The sequence below is a fragment of the Ursus arctos genome, unplaced genomic scaffold, assembly GCF_023065955.2.
Source record: "Ursus arctos isolate Adak ecotype North America unplaced genomic scaffold, UrsArc2.0 scaffold_8, whole genome shotgun sequence".
Classification (NCBI taxonomy): domain Eukaryota; kingdom Metazoa; phylum Chordata; class Mammalia; order Carnivora; family Ursidae; genus Ursus; species Ursus arctos.
This window is the reverse complement of record NW_026623100.1, coordinates 21,778,514-21,805,026: the sequence shown is the minus strand read 5'-3', so window position 1 is coordinate 21,805,026 and position 26,513 is coordinate 21,778,514. Positions and strand designations below refer to the sequence as shown.

The 26,513-nt window shown below is 39.1% G+C and overlaps 1 protein-coding gene across 1 annotated transcript; it reads right to left on the bottom strand.

Annotated features, from left to right (window-relative positions):
* Positions 1 to 26,288, bottom strand: CUNH2orf73 (chromosome unknown C2orf73 homolog). Its single transcript, XM_057309300.1, has 5 exons — positions 26,284 to 26,288; positions 21,294 to 21,504; positions 14,918 to 15,071; positions 2,027 to 2,142; positions 1 to 1,237 (listed from the first exon to the last, which is right to left on the bottom strand). Exons 1-5 carry the CDS (start codon positions 26,286 to 26,288, stop codon positions 872 to 874), a joined length of 852 nt encoding a protein of 283 aa, XP_057165283.1. The 3' UTR covers positions 1 to 871.
* Positions 26,289 to 26,513: the final 225 nt, after the last annotated feature.

Genomic DNA, 26,513 nt, shown 5'->3' with positions numbered 1-26,513 from the left:
CAGCCAGCGAGAGAGGGAACACAAGCAGGGGGAGTGGGAGAGGAAGAAACAGGCTTCCAGCGGAGGAGCCTGATGTGGGGCTCGAACCCAGGACCCTGGGACCATGCCCTGAGCCGAAAGCAGACGCTTAACGACTGAGCCACCCAGGTGCCCCAGGAAATATTTTTATATTCTGGGTACCCATATGTCTTTGAATTAAGTATGTGTGTGTGTGTGTGTGTGTGCATGTGTGCACGCGCACATTTGTGTAACTAGTACCAGGAGAAATGTTTTTAGATTTTTCACACTCTTAATTGCATACAGAGGGACTAAAAGTTTTAGAGTAAGGGTGAAATTTTAAGGTTATAGGAGAACATTATCCTTAAATTGAGACTTTAATTATAGCAATAATGATAATGTAATCGCATTGGTTACTTACTGTTCAATATACATAATCTCATGCGCACTAAGCTTGGGAAGTTGCTATTACCCTGATTTTACAGATGAGGAAACTGAAATCTAGAGAGGTTAAGTAATTTACCCAAGGTCACACAGCTTATAGGTGGTAGAGCCAAAATGCCAACCCTGCTTTGATTCCAGAGAATGATTATTTTATAGGGCCTCTCATAAAAGTTTTGTATTTGTTAATTATGTTCATTTATGTGCAAAACAAAAATGGTAATATAACATAGAAATATGTCTCATAATCCACCACTCATTAGAGACCACTCTTAAATTTTTGGTGCATTTTAATTGTCTTTTTTCATTTTCCCATTTATGTAAATTGAATTTTTTGAGGTTATTGATAACAGAAAAAGCAACTGTGAGCGTTCGTATGATTCTGCAGTTTCTCTCCATTCCAAGGATTAGATTTTAATCCGAGGAAGGTAATTTATCCTGACTTATCCTGACTTTTTATTGGTGGATTGAAACGATCATGCCTGGGGAGAAGAGCATTTACTGCAGTGACTTGGAGGATGTCTGCAACCTTCTCCCTTCTCTCAGGACTTCTGGGGCACGCCTTGGCTGCCTCTCTGACGTCTGTTTCTGATAAGTGAGTTTCAGTCTCTAACAGCTCCGGGGAATTTTGTTGGAGACCTGGTGAGATCATTTTGCTTTCCGCTGAGTTTCCTTTTTCTGTTTTTTTGGACTGTTCTGATGAGCATGACCCCAGAGCATTCCGTAATACCTCTGTTCCCTTAGGAACTATTGGTCTACTCCCTGGTTTTATCTCTGTCTGCACAAAAGCTCCATGTCGCTGGAAAGGAAAACAAAGTTGACATTAACCAGGGCACCCGAGTTGCTGGAAGATGCAGCTGTGAACTCAGTTCATGTGTTCACTCAAGTTCTGGCGAGGCAGGCACTCTACTTCTCTGCCTCTTCATTGGCTGTCACCTTACTCTCAGGGGCATAGCAGTTATCAAAGAAACTTTTAAATCAGTGATAAAATAGGGTGTGCCAGAAAATAAAAGGGAAAAGCAGAAAGCCAAAGAAGCAACATCTTATTTCCCATCCTCAAGTTTTCTATCAGTGGGACTGTATAAGACTACCCCTATCACATTTCATTTCTTGCTCTATTGGTTGCTGTGGAGACAATAGCGACTACAGTTCATAGACCTCAGGGTTTGTGATCGCATCCCCACTGTCATTTCAACAAAAGACTTGAAGTACAATATGAAAACAAACATCTGCAGTTGGCAAAAAATTCAGCAACTATTACATTTCTGTTGGGCTTTGTAAGTCTTAGCTGCATTCCCCTGCCACACCCACGTGAGCATATCCACCAGTTTATCAGACTGCTTCGATATTACCTTCAGTGAATGATTGTAATAATTGAAACCAAACTCCAAAGACCATGATCCAAAATTATGACATCATTCCTTAATTTTAACTATGACATGTTGTTGAGAGTTTATCCCCCTGACAACCACCTTAGTTTGTTGAAATAGACTTTCAGAAAGATGGTTATGACTTGGAAAGGCTTAATGTTCTACCATAAATCTGTCCCATCCTAAAATATCAAATAATTGATTCTGAATACTCTCACCTTTCCCCGGATGGGCTCATTGGGAGTTTTCCTAGAGTCATATTGATGTAAAAAAGAGATGTGTTCTATAAAATTCTTCTGAAGTTCCGCTGATGTATCAGGAGAGGCAAGTGGAACTGAGAAAACAGATTTTGTAAAGTCAGGACAAAAAGTAGATTTGTATATGGAAATATAATCAATATTCATAATCATGCTTTATCAAAAATGCTTAAAACTAAATTTTTTAAGTATGAATAAATATAATGGATGCATCATTCTTTTTCCATGAAAAGAACCAAATCAAAACAATTGAATTAGCCCCATATAGGGAATTCCTAGTACTTTCTAAAACTAATATTAATGCAATAATGGCTTTAAAAGTCTGTTAGATATGTCTCTTACACAGAAACCAACCAAAATGTTAGGAAACTTATAAGCACAATTCATTTGTCAACTAATTTTTTACTTCTAGAAAGGCTTTGTGAAATTTATGCATAAGTTGCTCCCAACTAGCACTCACAGAATGACTTGGAAGACTCCAGGGCTGCTGTCGTTGTAGTTGAACATGTGATTCTTTCCATTGCCCATTGACAGATATTCTGAAAATTTGTAAGACTACTAAACCCTTTAAAAATCACTTTTAAATAATCTTTCAAGCTAGGTGATGGGTATATAGGGATTCATTCTATTGGTTTCTCTCTGTTTCACATTTTTAATGACTTTTAAAACTCACTTTATTTTTAGTGTTGGCATGGACGTTTATAAAAGGATCAGAGCAACTCCCACTTTAGTGAGGTAAAATTATGTCAAGGAAGAAATTTTAAATTTCTCCCTTTTATTAAAAAGTCACATATAAGAGGTTATGTACACCTACCATATCTCTGGAATAACATTCAAGAAACTGATAAAGTGACTGCTGCAGGGGGAGAGAATTAGGTCACTGGAGCACAGAGGTGGGTTCACTTTCACTGTATATTCTTTTGTGCCATTTGAATTTTGTACTATATGCATGTGTTAACTATTGAAAAATGAAATTTAATTTTTAGAAAATCTTGCCTTTAAAGTTAGGAAGAATATATAAGAAGGAGAACTATGTTAGTAAATTCAAACATATTAAGCGCTCATGAATTCAGTTCAATATTCAGACATTGAAATAAACTAATTTTACTAGCAGGAATGATGAGTCTTTAAGTATTTATATATTACATGATTTGAAATGGCAATCTTTTCCCTGTTAACAGAGAAAAAAATGTTAACTGATAACATTTTCTTGATTTCTAATTGAGATCAGTTACTCAAAACTCATCTTCTACATAACCATTACCTTTTTTTAGGATTTGCTAGTGTACAAAAGAACAGCAGGTGCCAAAGATTTACTAACTATGTATGGGCAACTGTGACATTGAGAAAAGTCCAGCTATAACTTATACATATTTTTTCTATCATTTAGGAAAAGACTACCGGGTTTTGGGTGAATGCCATAGTCCAGCTCACAGAACATTAGTGTTTTTAGAAACATGGTTTGACAGATTCTTGAATAAAATGAAACAGCTCTAAATTCAGTCATTAATCAGGTGGGGTTAAGGGAGTATCCAAAGCATGGGCTTTGGGATAACACAGACATGTTTTCAAATTCTAGCCCTATCACATTTCCTAGTGGTGTGACTTTGGATAAATCACTTAATTTCGTTGATATTCAATTTCCTCCTCTCTAAAATGGGGATAGTAATTTGCTTTGAGAATTGAAAGATGCTGGGATCAAATTAGAGAGGGTCTTTAAAACTAGGCAAGGGGCCAGTTTTTTTGTATCCTAATGAAAGAGAAAACTGCGGAAGGGAGAAGAAGCATGAATCTGAGGAACTATCGACTGTGAGAAACCCAAAGACGTTAGTGGACGAGGGTGAGGGGTTGGTGGCAGCTGGAGCTGGAGGGTAGGAAGGTCAGATAGGGCCAAGAGAGAATAGGTGGGGGAGAGGTTTTTAAATCTCCTCTTGACACCCCTCCCCCCACATCACCTTGGGAAGATCATTGCTTGCCTGGGGCGGAAGAAACTGGCAGCAAGTGGCTAGCCATCTATTGTCAATTTAGTAACTTTCCAACAGCACAGAAGTCCCTCTAGAGTAAGGAGCTGATGAAAACGGGTGCATGCTGCCCCTTTGGGTATTTGCTCTGCTACCATTCCCCCAGCAAACATCAGTGCTGGTGGACTGAAAACTTCAAGAGATTGCCTTTTCTTGTGATGCCTCTTTTTAAGAGTTTAAAGTGGAGGGGAGGGGTGGTATTCTAACTAGAGGACTGACCTAGTACAGTGACAGCAAATGGAAATGGTCAAGGTTGGTTTTATGGGGTCTGACACTCTCCAGCCTGACCCTCATTTTCTTTCCTTTAAATTCGCTGGGAGGCACAAATTAGCTGAATCAAAGACTAGGCCAGACCCTAGTCTTTACATTATGCCTCCACAGGGCTGTTGAGTCCCCTTGGGGAACATGACCTAAGATAAACTAGACAGACACTATAAAGAAAGACAACAAAATTTAAAACATATACTGTGTGAAGCTGAATAATTAGAACCAGTACTCCAAGAATTTAAAATAAGCACAACAAACACCCTCAAAGACACAGAAAGTGTTATTTATGTGAAGCAAGAAGAAGAGGTCATTAAAAAAAATCACATAAATATCAGAAATCAAGCAAAAGGCAATAGCTGAATTTAAAAAGATGAGATAAACAAAAAGACTCATGAACTAGACAGACTGAGAAACTCTCCCAAAGGGCAGCAGTAAAGGATAAAGAAATTAAAATATAAAAGAAAAGCTAAAAGACGCAGATGGTAGAATTCAGGAGACCTAGATAAAGAAACAGAAGGAAGGAAGTAGTTTAAGAAATAATGATGATAGGAGTGCCTGACTGGCTTAGTCAGTGGAGCACATGACTCTTGATCTGCAGTCATGAGTTTAAGCCCCGTGTTGGGTGTGGAGCCTACTTAAAAAGAAAAAAAAGGAAAGAATGATGATAAATATCCAAGAATTTGAGAAAGATCAAAGACCTCAGATTGAAAGGGCTCACAGATCACCAAGGAGGGTGGCAGGTCCAGGAGTAAGATGAGGAGTAAGATGAGACCCCTGTGTTGTAAAATTCAAGGAGGCACTTACATAGCCCTGGGAGTGAGTGCTTCCTCAAGTTTTGCACCCTGGGTCCCTCACTTCCCTCACTCTCCTCGCTATCCTGCTTGATACATAAGGAAAAACTCACATCCAAGACACTTTATAGAGAAATTTAAGGTCATCTGGGGCAAAGAAAATTCTAAATGCCTTCAAAAAGAGAAGATAGGTTACTTAAAAGGAGGAAAAAACAGATTTATATAAAAACTCACAGCAACAGCATTGGACACAAGATGATAATTGATTAATATTTTAAAAATGTTAAAAAGAACTTTAAGTCCCCAATTTTTATATCCAACTGTCATTCAGCAGTGAAGCCAAAATAAAAAATACTGGGAGACAAGGAAGTCCTCAGAATATTTCCCCATATAAAAGGTCTACTTCAAAAAATTCCAAGAGGAAGAACCCAAATAAGAATAGAAATAAATTAAGAAAAGTGTGTGCCTAAGATATATAGAAGAAAATAACAAAATTTTTTATTACTTTAAAAAGTCAAGGACTGAAGAACAAAAAAAAATAAGTATTATACCCATAACAACTCAGACTAAAATTCTACTGTTATTAACATATTAATGGAGATATTGGTGAAATATACATATATACATATATGTATATATATATGTAAAGTATATAATATATATGTATATATGAAAAAAGTAGTAAAATGATTTCAAAGGAAAAGAAGAAGCTGTCATTATTGTAGGTAACATGATTACCTGAATAGAAACACCACTGAAATCAACAAAGTATGAGAGTAAGAGTGTAGCAAGGTAAGCAGTTAAGTGTATAAAAATCAAAACCATAATCTACTAGAAAACAAAACAAAATAAGATATTCTGTCTGTGGGAACAAAAACTGTACAATATCAAGTTTTTAGAAACTAACAACAAGACCCGTCTACAGAGAAAAATTTTAAACTCTCTTGACATAAAAGTAGAACTGAATAGACTTTCCATAACATACAATATGTTACTGTAAAGGTGACAATTTTTCCTAAATTAATGTATAATGCCAACAGAACCTAATCAAAATTCTACCTGGGTATTTTGAGGAATGTCATAAATTCTAGAGTTTAAATGGAAAAATAAAGGTCCATAATTAGGTCAACTCTGAAAACGAAGAGCAAGGAATGGGGACTTTCCCTATCAGATATTAAGCTAAAAACCCAGAAAATTAAAACATGTTAGTACTGATCCATGAACTAAAAATTAATAGTAGTGACAGTTCTATTTATATACGGAACTCTAACATACAAGTAAGGAGGTCCTACAAGTCAACGAGGAAAGTGCATAGACTGTTGAGTAGATAGTATCCAGGAAACTTCTTCACTCTATGGAGTGAAATAGGTTCCCTATTTAACATTGCACATAAAGGCAGATGCTAGGATTAAGATATGATTATGGAAGGCAAAATTATAAAAGCAAGGGAAAAAAATGAAGGAGAATATTTTTGTGACATTAAGGTAGAAAAATTCTTCATAGAAAACACCCAATGTGCAATCCATAGGTGAAAAGTTGACAAACTTGATTACATCAAAGTTTAGGACTCCTAGTCAGTGAACAGCGCCACAGACAAAGAAAGCAGTGAGATTGGGAGGAAACATTTTTAACCTGAAAACTAAAAGGGATAGGACATCAGTGAGAATGGCAGAGTAAGAACCTCCAAAAAGCTGCTCTGTAATAGTGATGAGAACATCGGCAACTCAACTTTGAGGACTCTGGAAATTAACTAAAAGCTTACAACAATCCAAGGAGCATTTATCGAAGAAAATGGCTCAATCTCTGTGGTGAAAGCAAGCTTTATGGCATTTTAACTTGCCCAGTTTTCATGCCTCTCTCCCCACCTGTACAGAATCCTTGAAAACCAAAACTAAAAGGGATAGGACATCAGTGAGAATGGCAGAGTAAGAACCTCCAAAAAGCTGCTCTGTAATAGTGATGAGAACATCGGCAAATCAACTTTGAGGACTCTGGAAATTAACTAAAAGCTTACAACAATCCAAGGAGCATTTATCGAAGAAAATGGCTCAATCTCTGTGGTGAAAGCAAGCTTTATGGCGTTTTAACTTGCCCAGTTTTCATGCCTCTCTCCCCACCTGTACAGAATCCTTGAAAACCAACAGCCCTGCAATTACAATGAAACAATATTTAAAAATGAAAGGCTTAAGGAAAGAAATATTTTTCATTTGCAATACTAAATCTGAGATATTAATGTAAATTGTAAGTAACTATAAATAACTCTTCCTATATACAAAGGCCCCCTTCGAACATTAAAAATCTTACATTGAAACATATTACTCTCCAAAGATGAACAATTGGACTTCCTGCGGGCTCGACAGAAGACAAGGGAATAATATCTTCCAAGTGTAAAAGGTAAATAACCATGAACCCAGAATTCTATACCCAGCTCTACTTTTGCCCATTAGAGTGAGGGCAATTTAAAGACATTTTCAAACAAAAGAAAAGTGAAGAGTTGGCTACTGCTAAACTCTCATGGGAAGAACAATTGAATGACACGTAGTAGTCCATTCCATTGGTCGCCCTACCTTAATGGTCTCCCACTATTCCTATCCTTATACAGCCCCTTCCTTGTGAATGTGAGCTGGCCTTGTGATTGGCTTTAACCAATAGGATGTGGCAAAAGTACCACTCTGCCAGTTCCAGGAATAAACCTTGAGAAAGCCTTTCAGCTTCTGTTTCTGCATTTTGGGGAGCCCTGAGCTGCTACATAGGAAGTTCAGCTACCCTGCTGGAGAGCCCACATGGAGGGACTGCATGTAGAAAGAGAGGCCTGGTCATTCCAGCCTCCCAGCAAGTCCAGTCCTCAGATGACCCGCCAAGTGAATACAGCCACACAAGTGTCCACCACCCAGACCAGCCAAAGAACGGCCCAGCTGAGCCCGGCCCAGATTACAGAATCCTGAGCAAATAAAATGATGGTTGTTTGAAGCCTCTAAATTTTGGGGTGACCTGTTATGCAATTAAGAAACAGAAATACTTGAGAACAAAGTCAAGTAAATCAATTAAAATGAATTATGTTTTAAATAGTGATCTAGGGGCGTGTGGGTGGCTCAGTCAGTTAAGCGTCTGCCTTTGGCTCAGGTCATGATCCCGGGGTTCTGGGATCAAGCCCTGTGTCGGGCTCCCTGCTTGTGGGCAGCCTACTTCTCCCTTTCCTCCCCACTAGCGCTCTCTCTCGCTATCTCTCTCTCTCAAATAAATAAAATCTTAAAAAAAAAAATAGTGAACCTCCTAGAATCTCAAAAATAATCACTTAAAAAAAAAACCTTTATGGGAACTAATAAAGGGAAAGAAAACAAATCTGAGCTATTAGAGAAATTCCTCACTCAGATATTTTATCTATTAAAATTAGACATAACTACCATATTCATTTATGCAAATATATGAGACTTTTAAAGAAGCCCGCAATAGCGAAGAACATCTAAGTAGGAAAACATCAAAGCAGATATTCAAGTTCTTAGTGGTTATTCTACTTCAGAATTCAAATTGAACCCAAAATAATTACTTAAAAGAAGCCTTGTTACATGAGGATTACAAAACATAAGGCAAAGTCCATGAAGAATGTTTGAAATCCACTCTCTGTTTCTTGGAAACTTGATCTAATTAAAATAGAAATTTTCTAAACAAGGATACGCCAAACAAGTTGGTGTCTAGCCATCTATATTTTATCAACAAAGCCAGAATTTATTCAAACACACAACTTGATCCTTTGATTGGTGGGAACTCAGCAACTTTTACTTTGGGAAATTTTCTTAACTGTGTGTGTGTATCTACTTAAAAAACATTCATCAGTAATATTTTTCTATCAGAAACTCCATTCTTCTAAGTAGTATTTATTTTGATCTTATATAAAAGTATTATTAATATAAAAAATAATGGTATAGCTTTTCAAAATACAGTGAAAAAACTTGAACAAAACTATAGCAAGAAATCATTATTAAGCTACACCTTGGTGCAAAAGAAGCAACACAAACTGAAGCCGACTCTAGAAAATTATTTTTAATGATAATAGTAATCTGATTTTGCAATTCAAGAAAATGTTAAAATATGAAGTCGTTGATAAAGACTCAAAGTTTTATTTATTTTATTTATTTAAGTAGGACTTTCCTCACAAATTAGATCAGCCTTCCCAATTTATAAAGTTTTATGATATAAAACCCAAAGTGAACGCTTACAGCGACTCAGATATGGAGCCCAGCCGTTTGTTGAAGTGACCATGGATGGCAGCCAGGAAATTGTGTGGTGGTACAAGAATAAAGGGCACTTTCATTATCAGCACAAGATGACATTGCTGAAATGCCAAAGACCAGGCGTAATGAAGTGGGCTGATGGAACAGAATGACCAGGAGATGACTTTTAATTGGCATGATGCATGTTTGCAGCCACATTTTCCATGGCTGTATGCATATGCACATATATACACATATATGTAAAATCTGGAATATACAAACTAGTGTATGTACATATTTTAAACTGTTACACTAAAATATTTCCTCTTAAAAACCCTTTTCACTAGTATCCAAACAGTCTCCAAAATATGAATAAATTGCAGGCCTATATTGTGGTGTGTATGTTAGTGTAAATTACATTATGTCGGAATCTGTTGAATAATATGTAATTATCATTAAACTATTCAATAAATATTTGTTGAGTCTAGGCATCATACTAGCACCTGGGATACAATAATGAATTTGGCCATGAGAAACACCAGTAAAAGAACAGAGACACAGAGACAGAGGGAGGAGGAGGAGGAGGGTGGGGAAGGGGGAGGGAGGTCGAGGAAGGAAAAAGTGAGACTTCCACACCTGGTTTCCAAAGCTAAATTCCAACTAAACATCTAATGTAGTACAATGCAATAATTAATAACAGAAATAGCTTCCATTTGTTGTCTCCTATGTACCAAGCACTGTGATAGGCACTTTACATATTTTTTATTTCTCCTAACAATCCTGCAAAGTAGGGGTTATTATTCCCACTTCTTGAATTGAGGAAATAAAATGATGAAATTTAAGTAATGAGCCTAGGATCAAACCACTGTAAGTGTTAAACCAATATTAAAATCTACGGGGAGGGAGTATTGATGGTGATAAGGTGGCCATGATTTCCAGTTAAGCGTGACAATTCAACTTGTGCGTTTCCCCCATTCCCTCCCAAAACACCAGTACAATGATAATAAAGACCTTAAAAAGCTTAAATCCTTAGTAAAAAAGAGAACTAAATGAGAGCAAAGATACTAACAAATTTGGAAACTGGGAAGTAGATAGTTAAATGGCAGTGACCTTGAGTAGACCGCAAAGAACCTGGAAGCTAAGTGCTCGTGGGGAATGGGTGGGGTCCCAGTAAGGTTCAAAAATGGAGGCACCTGACGGCTCTGGGGCAGGGAGCACGGACAAGGTGAAGTTGCCAACAGAGGGCTATTGGAGAAATTCCCAGATTTTTTGTTCCCCACTCCAGGCAGAGGTTTGGAGGATTCCACTCCGGGAAAATAGACTGGCTCAACGGAACAGACCTATAGGCGTTGATGTTGGCGGGGGGCTGAGCCTTGCCTGGTCATCCTAGAAGAAACCTAGCGCTCTGCTCTCATCTTCTACCATGTCCCATACTGCACTTGAGTAGAAGCAACCACTCCTTCTGAGAAAGAACGGGGATCTGACTGGTTACTTAACCAAAAAAGTTAAAACAAAGAATCATAGAATATTATGTATACTAAACTTAGACACTTTATTTTAACCAGTTCGGTCACCACATTTTTATTGGAATGCCAATGCATTTCCTTTGCAGAAGTAGCCATTGATTGGAATTGCACTTTGTGTTTCTTGTGTGAACCAAACCCCTAATGTATCCTTTCTGGTTTGTTTCTTTAAAACAGAATGGAAACTTAAAGACATATCTGAAATAAAATGACTGCAGAATCTTTCAAGATTTAAAAAATTCACTCCAGCTCCTCTTTTATAGTGATTTTGTCCACACCTAATTCGCACTTTTGAAAGTTAGTGACTTTTTGGGGTGCCTGGGTGGTTCAGTCAGTTAAGCGTCCAACTCTTGATTTTGGCTCAGATGATGATCTCCGGATCGTGAGATCAAGCCCCACATCTACTTGTCCCTCTCCCTCTGCTCCTCCCCCTGCTCATGTTCTGCCCCCCCCCCCAAATAAATAAAATCTTTTAAAAAAAAAGTCACCTTTTGGCAAGCCTTTCCAAAGTATTGAACTTTGATTGTATTATAGAAACTCTCTTAGTACTCAGATTTTAATTTATAAGAATAAGTAAATTATGGAAATACAGTAACAAGTACACAGGCATAAATTGTTTTGAAAATAATCATGAATTTCAGAGAACATTCTCTGCCTCCTTGGTCTGAGTTACATGCCCCTTCTTGAAATGTCCCTCTCATGATATCGTGAGCAATAGGAGATAGATTCCACAGATAAACAGGACCATGTAGGCCATGGTGAGGAATTTGAAATTGACTCTAAAAAAATGAGAAGTAACTCATCTAATGGAGGAAAGCGATATCATTCGTGTTTCTAAAAGATTCTTCTCACAATGGTGTGGAAAACATATTTTGGAGGAGAAAGAGAGGAAACAGGGTAACAGACGCTGTACATTAAAATTTGGAGTATATTTTGGAGATAGAAGTGTCAAGGTTTGCTGATGGACTGGATATAGAGGGTAGAGAGCTTTGGAATGACTTCTAGGTTGTCAAAACTTGAGGGGGAATAGAAGCGGCATGTACTGAAAAGAGGAAAACTGGCAGGGGAGAGGTTGGAGTGGGGGAAATGAGCCATTCTATCCTAGCCATGTTTAGTTTGAAAGGAGATTAGCTCTCCAAGAAAAGATGTTAGGTAGGTGGTTGGATGGGAGTTCAAAGTTCAGCAAAGAGTCAGGGGCTAGAGAGATCAATTGGTTCTTATATTAGTTCTTTAACTTCAACCTTCAATTTCAATTTCTTGTCACATCTGCTTTGGGTACTCATGTTAAATAAAGATATTAGCACCCTTTCTACTTCCCATCTTCTGTCAACTGTTGATGTGCTTTTCTTGTAAAGGCTAATAACAGAATTCTGTTCTGTAAGCACATTTAAAATTTCTGTACTGTGTCTCTATAATGCTAAAAGCTAAAAACTATAAAATTGCATTTACAATATAATATATGAAATTTGTTCACATATGGGGCAACTATCATGCTAGGACTACATTTCTTTCTCACTGGGTCCAAAGCCTGGTGCCACCTGAAAAAGAGAGGTTCTAGTATTTGTGTTAAATAAATCCTCTTTTCTAAGTAAAAAAAAAAATTTCCCCTGGAAACTTTGAAGACAGAACTCCATTGTGCTTTTGCTTCAGTGCTGCTTCATGCCATACTGATTCTTAATTCTTCGATAGTGACTAATTTTTCTTGCTCTTATGGAAACTTACAGAATCTTCTTTTTAATAATTGTTGCTTTGCAATTTCATGATGATATATAGGTTGTATCTTTTGTCCCTTCATACTTGGAAGCCCTCAGTAGACTCCTTGAATGCCTCTCTCTTATATTGGGAAACTTTCTTATTATTCTAGAGGCTGGGTGGAGTACTGGTTTTAATTAGAGGTAGACTGAGTTCAAATACCAGTTGTTTGCTCTGTAGCCTTGGGCAAGTTATTTAAACCTTGTGCTTGCTTTCTTACCTGAAAAATGAGAGTATTAATAATATTACCATACCAATATATTCCTTAGGGTTGGTATGAGAATTGAATGAGTAATATTTAGGAAGTCCCATAAACTGCCTGGCATATAGTATGTGCTCAGTAAATGTTATGTGTTGATAATTATCTCCACCTTCAATTTTATTCCTGACTTTTCTGGAGCTCCAGAAAAGTTGGACCTCCCAGACTGATTCTCCACTTTGCTTTGCTTTTCTCATATTTTCTAGTTTTTTGTTCTTGTTGCTGTTGTTGTTTTATGGTCTGTGATGCTTCCTTGACTTTACCCTCCAAACATTAAAAAAAATAATCTGGCATAATTGTAATCTTTGGCCATCCATTCATAAACTAAGAATAGGATAAGAGATCAACTTGAATTACAGAAAAAGTCACTGTGTGGTAATTGACCAGCTGGCTGAGACACTGGGCTCCACTAGTCTTAATGTTGGTGTAGAAAACAAGGTTCATGACCCCAGTGGTTATTTACAAGACAGATTTTCAGGTCACCCTTGGATTCATTCTTGCCTTCTGCTTTGCCTGCTGACTGAGCCTCCAGCTACTTTGGGGTTTTATCAGGAGGATTAGCTCTTTGCTGCTTTTCCCTCTATCTTTTCTAGGCTATTGCTTCTTTGCTTTCTTTAATCCATCAACGAGTTTTCATTCCTTTCCACACCGCAGAAAGTTCTTCTTTCCATTCTCTTTATCTTTATGGGTTGATTGCTTTACTATCACTTAATAGAGTCTTGGGAGGTGGGGGATTTAGACGTCTGTGCTCAGTCTACCTTCCTGAATCAGACTTCATTACCTTTCTAAAGGAGAGATCATGTTACAGATTATCTAACAGTCCTCTCCATTAACTACCACCCCTGAAGTAGAAATCATGCTGAATATGACCATTTTCTAATGTTCTGAACTTCAATCTACCTGCCCTTTGTATCCTTAACTAAACTGACCAGATCACAGAGGCCTGAAGGCTAAAATTAAGTAAGGGGCTGTTGACCACTAAAAGTAATCCTTTGTTGTCTACTGTCATGTTCAGAAAATCACTTGAAATTTAGCTTATGAACTTTTATATGGAGTGATGACCAGAGTGGGTACTCAATAAATACAATTTTGTTTTGAGTTGATCATGCACTTCTCTTTAAGACTTGCTAAATTCTACTCTAGCAGTAGAGATGACTAGGGCGCGTGGTAGCAAACAGATAGAAGCTGACTAAATTTATTATAATAACATTGTCAGGTAAATAACTTTGAGATCTGACAGTGTTTTAACGGTCGACCCATGTAACAGTATTTCCTGCATTGTTTTGTGGGATACCAGTCACGTGAACTAACCTCCCCGAGAAAGGGTGAGGTGGTCAATAGTGGGGAAAACATAACATTCTTTATTCCTCTTCTTGGAATGCATTATGCTTGTGCTTACAGTAAGGGTTTTAAGAGTTCTGTGGCTTAAAAAATCTGTTTAGCTTCATAAGTTCAGTTTTTACAAAACTCATTTGACCACTTCCCTCTTTCTTTGAGCACCATCTATAAACATCATAAGGAACTGGTGTCCCTCAGAGCGCGCTGGAGGAATACTGCCGTAGGCATTGCCTACAGTTTTAGTAGTTATACTTTTTAAAATTTGGTGGCAACAATAATGAGCAGAATGCTACTAAGTATATGACTTGGAGGCTGGTGTCATCAGTGATCAAGCCAGTTTTTACTATCCTGTAGTAAATACTGCCGTAGGCATTGCCTACAGTTTTAGTAGTTATACTTTTTAAAATTTGGTGGCAACAATAATGAGCAGAATGCTACTAAGTATATGACTTGGAGGCTGGTGTCATCAGTGATCAAGCCAGTTTTTACTATCCTGTAGTAAATATGTTTGGAGGGATGGGGGTTCCATTCCCACCCCAAGAAGGGATGAAGGGCTGCATTTGCTGTGTGTATTTTCAACTCCTGTAGAGAAGTAATTTTCTCAGGAGGTGCCAGTACATTTAATACACCCTAATTTGATAGCCACAACCCGAGAGAACGGGGAAGAGGTTTGATCACAGCTAACCTTACCTATTCCACAAGAAGGCTTTTGCAACTTGCTGTGTCTGACTGGCAAAACCAATGGACATGCTGGTTTTTGAAAGTCACTCCTCTGGGTGCTCTTAGTGTCATAAGGTGGTTGGAAGGGATGCTCCAGTCTTTTGCCATGTGACCACCAGTCACCCTTTATGGGAAAAAAAAATGGAAACACAAAATTGGATACTGTAGAACATTTTCATGTGCTGCCTGATGTCTGTGAATGTTCGGTGATTCGATTCAATAAGCTATTGGATATTCTAGTCCTAAAATGGAATTCTGAAATCTAGGGATAAGTATATTTTTACAAAGACTGAATTTTTAAAAAGGTACTTAAAAGTGAATTATCGCATGTTTTTAGCTAAAATATAGCTGCTAAATTCTTAAACTACTTTCTGTCAACAGATGGAGTGGTAAAAATCAACCAAGTAGTTATATTTCTATGTTTGGTACTACCATTTTATTGTATATATGTATTTACATGTAGATGGCTTGATTTAATCTAAAAATTATGTTCTATACTTTTCATTGTGGAAATACAGATAATGTATTATCATCTAAGGTGGTGGTTTTCATAGTTTTCAGTCCATGATCCACACCATGAGATAGATTTTGCCGTGCAAGGACATCCAATGTATACACATGCGTAAAACTCAAAGTTTCACAATATTTAGTCTTACTACATGCAGTGCGCTTGACTATTTTTCTGTTTTATCATTTATCTCTTCTATTTCATTTCACAATGCTAGCTGCAACCCACATTGCTTTATAACCCATGAATGCCTCAGTTTGAAAAACTTTATTCTAAGGAAAAATATCTCCAATGTTACTGAATTTTTGATGGTAAAACCTGACTTAAGTACCCAGGAAAGGGAGAATTGATAAGTTCTCCGTGAGCACATATTAGAATCTGATCTTTTAGAAGATGTGAAAAGAATGAGGGGAAACTTACTCAACTTAATTCTAAGGAAACATTTTTTTTAAAAAATCTGGTTGATCAGGTAGACTTAAGACAACATTGGGAAAAGGCAACTGTGACACCTGGGAGTTCTTGGATATTATTAGACAATGAAAGTAATCTTGGGTATAATCAAACACCCACTTTGGGCTTTGAGGAAAGAGATCAGGCTTTTAAAAAAATCAACCATGATTTTGTAGTCAGAGACTTGAAAAATACGATTCAAGGGAATGAATATGAGATTCACATAAGTAAAATTCTGACAGTGCAATTGAAGCTACAGTGCTGTGAAAAGTCTGAGGCATTTGAAGACATCTATCTGACTCCACAGGGAGCCAGCTCCCAAAGCAGCTTAGTTTCTAAAAGACAGGCATGTATAAAAGAAGTCTACAATATCGAATTAAAAAAAAATAATATCATGGAGTCACCTTGTCAGGAGATTGTCAAGAAGCTTAGAAGAAATTCATGAAATATGCCAAAGGCAGCAAAAATAGGGTTTTCTGGGAGAAAAAAAAATTCTGTTATATCGAGAAATCACAGAAAGGCTAAGAATCTGAAGAAGAGTACCCAGTTCACAGCTGAAAGTCAGAACTCCTCGACTTTAGGTTCTTCGTTAAGGGAAATTATCTTCAAACTGAAAAAGACAGGATGAACATGGACCTACGAGGGAACTGAGCCCTGACTAACAGAAGAGAGAGTTAGATCTCACCTGGCAAGCTTAAATGAATGCCAGTTTTAGACCAATGACAAATTGTAACCCGGGGTAATGAATAAGTTTGCAGAGGTCAAAGGAATTCAGGAATTGGAGAGTTTTGGAGAACAGGCGAGATGAGCTGAAAGATGAATTACAAAGATTAAGACTACTTGATGTCGATCCTGGGAGTTCTAGAACAGATTACCAAACAGATGGTGTCTTCTCACTATCTGGCTGAAAATAGTCATATCTAACTGTTGTCAGAATGCCTGCTTCTTGCGGGCCTCCTCCACTGCACGGTTATGATAGTGCTTATTATGCCCCAAGTTCTCAGATTTATAGGCCTTTTCTCACTTACCCTCGCCACGATTCTGCGAGTAGATACACCCACTTTACAGATGAGAAAACTGCTGGGAGATTAACTTCCCCAAAGTGTGTCCCTAGCAGGCAGCGGAGCTGTCCAAGTCAGACCCCTGCCCCCATCCGTGCATGCCTCTCATTTCTGCGCTAATTGCATTATCAAATCTGCTGCAGAATGCAAAGCCAGATAACCACAAAGATACTTAAATTATTTCAGAAGTGACAATAAAGAGATATTAAGTACCTTGAGAAAGATCTTCTATGAAAAGGTTTTAAGGAGTATACTGTATATTATCTTTTTTTGCTGATCAAGAACTTACTTTGCTAACACCCAGCTTACTGGGTAAGTGACTCTGGAATGAGCAAACTGCTAGCAAATGCCTGGCAACATTCAGTTATTTTTTGAACAAGAGTATATTGCGAAAGTTACCCTAAAAGCAGAGATATCAATTCACCCCTCAAGGTTTCTTATGAATTTAGAATTTGACCAAAATGTTCTCTTTAATTTCACAAAATATAAAGGAAATAATGAACAATGTTTCCTAAAGTGTGACTTGAAGACTGGAAGACCTCAGAGTTGGGGGAAGTGTTCTGATTAGTGTTGTAAATGGGGAGAAGCTTCACTTCGGCAGAATGAAATCGTACAGTTCCAAAAATGCTGTTTTTCTGTTTTCTATTTCTGGATAGCCTGCCCTTTGCCTGAAGAGTCTGGTTTGTTCCTGGAAGAGTGAGAATGTATATGGGCCTGCGCACATGTGCATGCCATTTTGGTACAAGCATTTGCTCAAAAGATTATAAGATTAAAGAGATAGGTGGAAGCTTGTTTTTTCCTTCACCCCGTGTGGAAGGGAAAGACTAAGTGTAAAAATTAACTGCTCTGTGCACCATCACTTGAAGCGGATTGTGAGGGGCTGACGTGAGTTATTTATGATGAAATAAGCCAAACTGGGAAAAGTGTTCTACTGTATTTGCTTTGTCTAGGCTTCAGGGTCAGTCCACCTCTTGCAGATTGTGGAAGGGGTTTTGCCTAAAGAGATAGTTGCTCTCAGTTCAAAACTTTGGACCCAGAGAAAGCAGGACGCCTTCCCTTCAAGCCCAAGGCCAGTCTTCTTTCATGCTCCAGGATAACAGTCATTGCAGCTCCGTGGTATGGAGACATCTGGAGATTCCTGAGGAAGAGACTCCCACTAACCTCCAGCCCTGGAAGACCTGATGACCATTGTACTGTGAATCCCTTAACCACCTTTGGAAACCACTGTGGGACAGTCTTTTTATACTTCTGCTATCTCTAAGCCTTCCGAAGTGCATTAGGAGACATTAATTAGTTTTAATTCTTTGGGAAATTAAGGGAGAGTCTTGGGAGGAGAAGTAGTAAAAGTAATCGGGGCGTCCTGGAGAAGCCAGTTAAGAGAATGCAAGAGGCAGTAGGTAGAACCACATAGCAGGATCCTGGCAAAGATGGCTGCCGCTGGTGGTGGTCCTCTGTGGAACACAAAATCCTGCTTTGGGGATTCCTAGGGAAATACGGACTTTTGACAACACCTTACAGAGAATCACATTTTATTAGAGGAGCTTTAAGGCTTTAAAACACTGAAGTGTTATGGGAAACACTAGAGTTACATTGTATCTATGTTCATCTCTATTTTGCTGTGGATATCAGGAGTGCAGAAAATACCTCTTTTTAAGCAACTCATAATGTCCATGATAAGTTATTCCTAAATTGTGTTCTGTGGAATACTAGTTCTGTGGAATACTAGGTGAAATGTAAAGGAGGTTTCCAAAGTTAAAGAAATTTGGAAAATATTGAGGTAAGTAAAGTGAAATAAGTTTATCACAGGATTTCTTAGAACCTTTATATATAAATGTCTTTGTGAAGTTGTAAGATCTAAATAAATAGCTTTTCCAAAATGTATTTGACTTTGGAATGTTATTTTATTGAGCACATAGGAAGGGCTAATGCTTTGAAACATACACTTTGAAACATAATGACCTAATATAATCTCTTTTAAAATACCAGTATTTAAAAACACAAGACCACCAAACGCCTGTGATTGAAAGTGACTGAGCTACAGCTCCTTTTTACTTTTTCTGGCACCCCCAATTTTATCTCCCTATGTAGAACTGTATGGTTGTTTCATGTAAGTATCTTAAAAATAAGTAAAATCAACCAATCTGGTGTTAGGTTCTTGAGCAAAATACATAAAACAGCAGATATGTCACTTTAAATATTAGGCAACGTTATTTTCTTTACTCTCATGTTACAGCCAGCACTACTATAAACCAGATAATTTTTTAAAACAACCAAACTAAACTTTAAAGAGAAACCTGCCATCTAAAATAAAGGAACAAAGTGTACAGATATGTGAAATGAGCATTCTTTATTACTCCTTGAGTACGTGGAAATGAGTACACTTGAGATTGCTGTTTTTGTTCTTTAAATATGAACAGTGCCCACTCCACACCCAAGACAAATACCCTCTGAACTCCGTGATGCGTCTTCAGTCTTTTTTTATACCTCCTCACTCATGTCCACCGGCAGCCTCTCTTCCCTGCCCTCTCACTTCATCTCAAACTCCCTTTCACCATCTCTTAAAGGTCTCTGATTCATTTAGCTTTTAGCGCCAATGCACAGGGGTGCTACTGCTCCTGCATGGACCCATCTGGACAGCAGCTCCTAACATGACCTTTCTTAAGACACCTATAAACTAGGAGTAAGAGAAAATTCGTTGACTAATTTTTGAGATTTTTACATTTTGTATCTCCATTCTCAAACCCATTTCTTTTCCTTAGTATCTCCAAGGTAAGGATGGGTTCAGTTAATAGCTTGGTTTTAATTCAGCCCTGACTTAAAGCTCAGGAGAGTCAGTCATTAACTTTTAGTGAAGTCATGGGAACTTCACTCAGACTTATTTCCTGAGTGTAGGCCTGGACCATCAATATCTTTTAAATCCCCCAATAATTGCTTGTTTATAAAACAAAATAGCCTTAAAACTGCCCGTGTAAGGTTTTATTACACGACATGAATGCATATTTGACTACATTAATTCCTGCCCCAAGAAGATCTCCCATTCACACACAGTGCCCTGGTGTGCTATCTATTTTACAACAAAAACACTGGACATTACTGATGTGAAGACAGGTCCCTAAAAGCAATCTCCATTTAAATGTTAAGTTAAATCACAACCACACACAAACTCATGTGGCAAAAGGAACTTTGCAGCTGAGATTAAGTTAAACATCTTGGGAAGAGGACATTATCTAAGATTATCTAGGTGGGCCCAACATAATTACTCTGATCCTTGGAAGAGGGAGGCAGGAGAGTCAGAGAGAGATTTGAAGATGCCATGCTGCTGGCTTTGAAGAGGATGGGGCCATAAGCCAAGGAATGCAGGCAGCTTCTAGAAGCTGGAAAAGGCAAGGAACTGGATCTTCCCTTACATCACCTTCAGAAGGAAACCAGCCCTGCTAATAGCCAATGAGAATGATTTTGGACTTCTAAGCTCAAGAAATGTTGAGAATAAATTTGTTTGCTTTAACCTAGTGTTTAAATTTGTGGTAATTTGTAACATAAGGAACAGGAAACTAACAATAAATTACACTTCAACAAACCTAAGTTTAAAGAAACAAGATGAATATATTTAGTATGATAGTGAATAAAAGTATGGTTTGACTAAACCAACCGTCCTGGGTCAGAAACACAACTGTGACATTTGCTTACATAGTAATTTACTATGTAAATTACAAAGAAGTAATTTACTTCTGTGTGGTATGTTATCTATAAAATATTTCTAATACTACCTCCTAGAAACCGTCCTGGGTCAGAAACACAACTGTGACATTTGCTTACATAGTAATTTACTATGTAAGTTACAAAGAAGTAATTTACTTCTGTGTGGTACGTTATCTATAAAATATTTCTAATACTACCTCCTAGAAACTGTTGTACAGATTAAAGGATATAACTTATCTAAAACACTTAGCTCATCCCTAGCACTTCACACCTTAAATAAACGGTAGCTATTATTTTATAGAGAGTATCATGGGAAATATTTATATTAGAATATGTAACACAAATACAATATTATAGATTTCTTCAGTATCTGCCAAACACTACTAAATGGCTATAATCTGACCCAATCTAGAAAAACGATTATTTGGATTCCTTCCCTATTTATATATTGTTTGTTTGCAACAGTTATCTGGAAGAATAGTCTCAGGTTACTGCTTTTAACTATTGGATTATAAAAAGTATTAGTCTGAAATATATCACATCCTTTACGTAGTCTGTGACCAAATTATCCTGCAAAACAGCTTCTGAATCTAAATCTGTATTTGTATATAAGGAACATCCATCCAACCTGCTTTTCTGGCCCTTTTTTGGGATCTATGTAGGGAACCGGTTCATTGAATGTTCTTGCATTTGTATGAATGAATTTTGCATAATATATACGTCCTCTCCCGACACATGGTTTTGAATGTTGTATACTTTTTCCAGGTTTTTTGTCATGTTTGATTTCTTCTTCTTTTTCAGTTACATACACTATACCAGCATCTTCTATTTTATGCTCTCTGAAAAACAAATAGTAAATAATGTACCCCAATGAGCAGTTTAGGACTGTGTCATAATTGTATAAAATAAAATTTAAATATATTGCAAGTATCGGTCAAGACAATTTAGGCTTTATTAATAGTTATAAGGGACTTGTGCAATTAAAATATGGAAGGGTATCTTCTCATTTTAAATCATATAAAAGATAAAGGGATTTGTGTTAATCGTGATTATTCATAGTGATATACCAGCACAATGTACAGAGTAGTGATCTGATCATGGTTACAGATCCTATTTGCAGCATTTATTCATGAAGGTAAGTTACATGCTAATGTTAACTCATCTTCTTTAAAAGTTACTTACGGGGCGCCTGTTTGGCTCAGTAGGTTGAGCAATTGACTCTTGATTCTGGCTCAGGTCATGATCTTGGGGTCCGGGGATCCAGCCCTGAGTCAGGCTCTGTGCTCAGTGGGGAGTCTGCTTGAGATTCTCTATCTCCCTCCCTCCCTGTCCCTTCCTCCCCCACCCCACACTCTCTCTAAAATAAGTGAATGAATCTTAAAAAAAAAAAAAGTTAATTACTTAGTAAATTCAGTCACCTGAACAAGGACAGCTATTTAATTTTAAAAGTTCACGTGGCAAACTTATAAAAGCTACCAAATGACCACTATTAGCTATCTTTTCAGGGATGAAACAATGTTCTCAGCATGATAATAATCAATTCAATCTCATCACTTTTTGCTTTTAATAACTAGACTGGTACCAAACTGAACATTATTGAATTTTTTTAAGTATTAAAAAAGTGTTTAGAAAGAATTTATAGAAATTTTCTCCTTTTTTAAAAATTTTTATTTTATTTTTTTTTAAGATTTTATTTATTTGACAGAGATAGAGACAGCCAGCGAGAGAGGGAACACAAGCAGGGGGAGTGGGAGAGGAAGAAGCAGGCTCATAGCAGAGGAGCCTGATGTGGGGCTCGATCCCAGAACGCTGGGATCACGCCCTGAGTGGAAGGCAGACGCTTAACCGCTGTGCCACCCAGGCGCCCCTGAAATTTTCTCCTTTTAAATAAAGAGTGATAGACATCGTAAAAGTCAGTATTTTAAAATTTCACGTACTTGGAAAATAAAGGAAAGAATGAAATAGATGAATGTGAATACTTTTTACACAGAAGCTTTTAAAATCAAAACCCTGACCCATGGAAGGTGAGTAAATAAGATTCCAAATTTATAGAGAAAGTGAGCAGTTCTGCTTAGTCTTGGCCCTTAAAATATAACCTCTACATTACTTCAAACCAAAGACAGGTTCATCTTTTCTATCATGTCATTTTTTAGTGAAAACCCCCAGATGGCTTTGTGTTGCCGTTACAGTGGATACTGCTTCCTTATCGTAGCTCTGAGGCCGGCAGACCCAGCTCCAGCTAATCTCATCAGCTGCCCTGAGACCTCTCTCCCCTCACTTCTCCAGACAGCACGCCTGCTTTCAGTTCCTGGACACACGAGTTATTTCCCTTCAGGGCATTCACTGTCCCCTCTGCCTGGTAGCTCTTCCCCAGGTCTCTGCACCAGGGGTCCACTATCTTTAGGTCTCCACTTAAAAGCCATCTCCTCAGCAGCTTTTCCTAGATTTCCCCCTTCCTGCCCCATGTAGTCTTTTAGTACTTTCTTTCATAACACCATAATTAATAATTTATGTACCTAGTTTTTTGTTTTGTTTTGTTTTGTTTTGTTTTGTTTTGTTGGTAAGCACTACAAACACCCTTTACTAGTCAGTAAGCTCCATAAGGGTGAAGACTGTGTTTCATTCATCATTACATAGCCACCCGGGGAAGCATCGTGGTCCTCACAGGTAAATGGACTGCCGTTACAGTATTTGCATGTTTCCGGTGAATCTGCTGGGATTGTTTTCTCATGTGGCTTAGTGTAGCTGCATACTCCCAACCCCCACTCCAATACACAGACAAAAAACATTCAGCACCCTTGGATTCTAGCTCCCTGCAGCCCAACAAAAACTGCTCTCTGTAAAGGTTTTGGAAAAACTGATTACTGGTCAAGTGTGAATAACGTCTAAGGCTTTTTATATTACCTTTAATTAAACACATATCTCTGGAAAGGTCATGATTGATTTATTATAGATATCTGACAACATCTTTTCCATCTGCTTGTCATTGTTGTAACTCAGCAGTACACTTCTGTTGGCATCACGTCCTTGAAGGAAGGGGCTGTGGCTATACGCCTGTGTACATATGCATTCGTTCAATTAAGTATTTGTGGTGTGAGTAGCTATAGATTAACATATAAATGTGAACTATATGATTCTGTAGTAATTTCTTACTAGAAGGAAACACTAATGGGCAGTGAAGAAAGTTAGACCTGGGTTGGAATCCCAACTCTGTCATTTAACATCTGAGCCTTGGTTTCCTCCTTTGCATGGTAAGGGCAAGAATGCCTACGGATAATGTTGAATAATTCATTCTTCCAACAGATATTTATTGAATTTTGTGTCTGGTGCTGCTCAAGGCATTGAGGATACAGGAGTGACAAAACAAAAATTCCTGCCCTCTCAGAGCTTACATTCTAGTGAGGGAAGGCTGATGAGAAATCAAATAATAAGTAAAACATATGGTCTTTTGGATGGTGTTAAGTGCTAAGGACAACAACAGAGCAGGGAATGGGGAAAACGAGTGCATGTACGCGGGAGACAGGCTGCATTTTTAGACAGGGTGGAGGATGCGTTATGAAGGTGGCAACTGAAAAAAGGAAAGAGGGGAGCGAGCTAAGAGGATATTTGAGGAAGGGCATCTAGCGGAGTGAACTGTAATCACCAGAGCATTGCAACAGAAGCACCTGTCCTTAGGTGCTTCTCCAAGTGTGGTCCCAGAAGTAGCTGCCTTGACATCAGCTGTTACCTTGTTAGAAGTACAAATTCACCAGCCCCATCCCAACCCGAGGCAGGTTCCCAGGAAACTGTTTTAACCAGCTCTCCAGGTGATTCTTATGTATGTTGAGAACCACTGTTCTAGTGACAAACATATAGGCTTGGGAAGCAGATACCCCTGGCCATGTGGTATTGTTGTAACACCTTGGTCGATAGTTCTCAAAAATTTAGGGTACATCAGAATCACCTGGAGGCTTGTTAAAACCCAGATTATCGCGCTTAACTCCAAATTTCTGATTCAGTATATCTGTGGTGGGGAGGCTGCAAAAACATGCATTTCTGGAAGTTCTCAGGTGATGCTGGATAGTGGGAGGGGGCGGGGAGGAGCACACTTTGAGAATCACTGCTAGCGTGAGGCCTGCGTGCTGGAGCCGGGTGGAGTCAGAGGGCAAGCAGCAGAGAAGACCAGATACGGGAAAAGAGGCAGCTTGTGTATGTCCCACAGGTCACTTAGCTTACTAAGGTCACAGACCTTAGCTCTTACTCTGCAGTGGCCGATAGAAAATAGTGATCTCACCTACGCTGTAAAAACAAACAAAAAACCACTCAGACTGCTATGTTGGGGACGCCGCAGAGAGGCAAGCGGAGCAGCCGAGATGGTTACAACATCCAGGTAAGAGACGCTGGTAGTTGGGCCAGGGCGGGGGTGATAGTGGAATTCTGCATATATTTTAAAGGTAAAGCCTACAGAATTTGCTACTAACTTAGATGTGGGGTGTGAGGAGGGGAAGAATGTTGGGCCAGGCAATGCATGTAAAGTGCCTGACATACAGTTGGTGCCTAGTAAGCTGTGTGTTTTAAAAAGTACTCCGGTAAACGCTCAGCTACTGGAGGTAGGCTGGGAGAGGAAAAGCGCTGGGGATGGCCCGAGGACCCACCCCCCGGGTCTCACTTCACCCTCCCCGAAGGAAGGAAGTATTTTCAGAAGGGGAAATAGAAAACCAAACCCCAGCACTTACTGCTGCTTATCCTCCTTTCCCTCCATGGGCTCCCACGGCCTGACACGAGGCAGCGAGGAGCCTCACGGGAAGATCAGGGACTAAGCCCTGCGGGGAAAGGGGCGCGCGGAGGGCCGCGACTGTGACACGCGCGTTGCTAAGCGACGGCGGGCTCCCAGCTCGAGGCCTCGGAAAGCGGCAAGGGGGCGGAGCCGGGGCGCGCAGGCGCAGTAACCTGGATCGGCTCCTCAGCTAGCGGGTGCGGCCGCAGAGACAGGCGGGGGCTGGCGGTCGGATCTGTGGGCGTCCTTCCCCGCTACCCGCCCTAGGCTGGACGCTGTGTTTGAACTTGGCCTTTCCTGTCGGACGGGCGGAGTATTTATTAAGGCCCACTCTGGCCTTAGGGATCAGCAAGGGGCGGCTGTCAGAGCCACCCCCGCGGCCCTCGGCTCTGGTGCTGGAGGCTGTACTGCCTGCGTACCCGCAGAGCCTGGCAGGAGGCGTCCCCAGCGTTGCCCACGTCTGCCGGTGCTGGCTTCAAAAGTGCACGCAGGCAGGAGAGAAAGTTGTTTACGTGAACCGTTAAATACTGTGCAAGTCATGATTCGCTGCTCCTGGGCTGACTAGTCTTTGCTTGAAAATGCTTGGCTGTCGCTGTTCTCCACGATTTCTGGCAAATCTTCCTTACCCGGCCCGGCAGCAAGCATTAAAATAGAGCAAGGGAACACTCATCTCCTGCAAACGAGACTCCCCGCGGTGTGTGCATCTGCTCCAGCCTGAATGCGGTTCAGAATCGGGCGGAGGGGACTGTAGGCTATGGCAGCAGGTTGGGGCTGGTAGTCGTAGCGCTTATCCAAAAAGAGCAAGTTCCTGGGAAAAGCAGTTGATGACTTGGGTCCACCTTCTGGCCCCGGATTTTCTTACCTCATTTCACCATTGCTTCCCAGTTTCCACTACCAGAGCCAAATGTCTTGGGCATCAGCCATGGTAACTCTTGCATTGCCTGGATAACAGGGAAAGAAAAATCCGTATTGAGTTGAATTCTGTATAACCAAGCTATGCATGTGCGTGTGTTTTGTAAACCAGAGCCAGTATTAGTGAGTATGTATTTACATTTATCTGGAGTAATGTGGAGAGAGTTGAGTTTGGTCGCC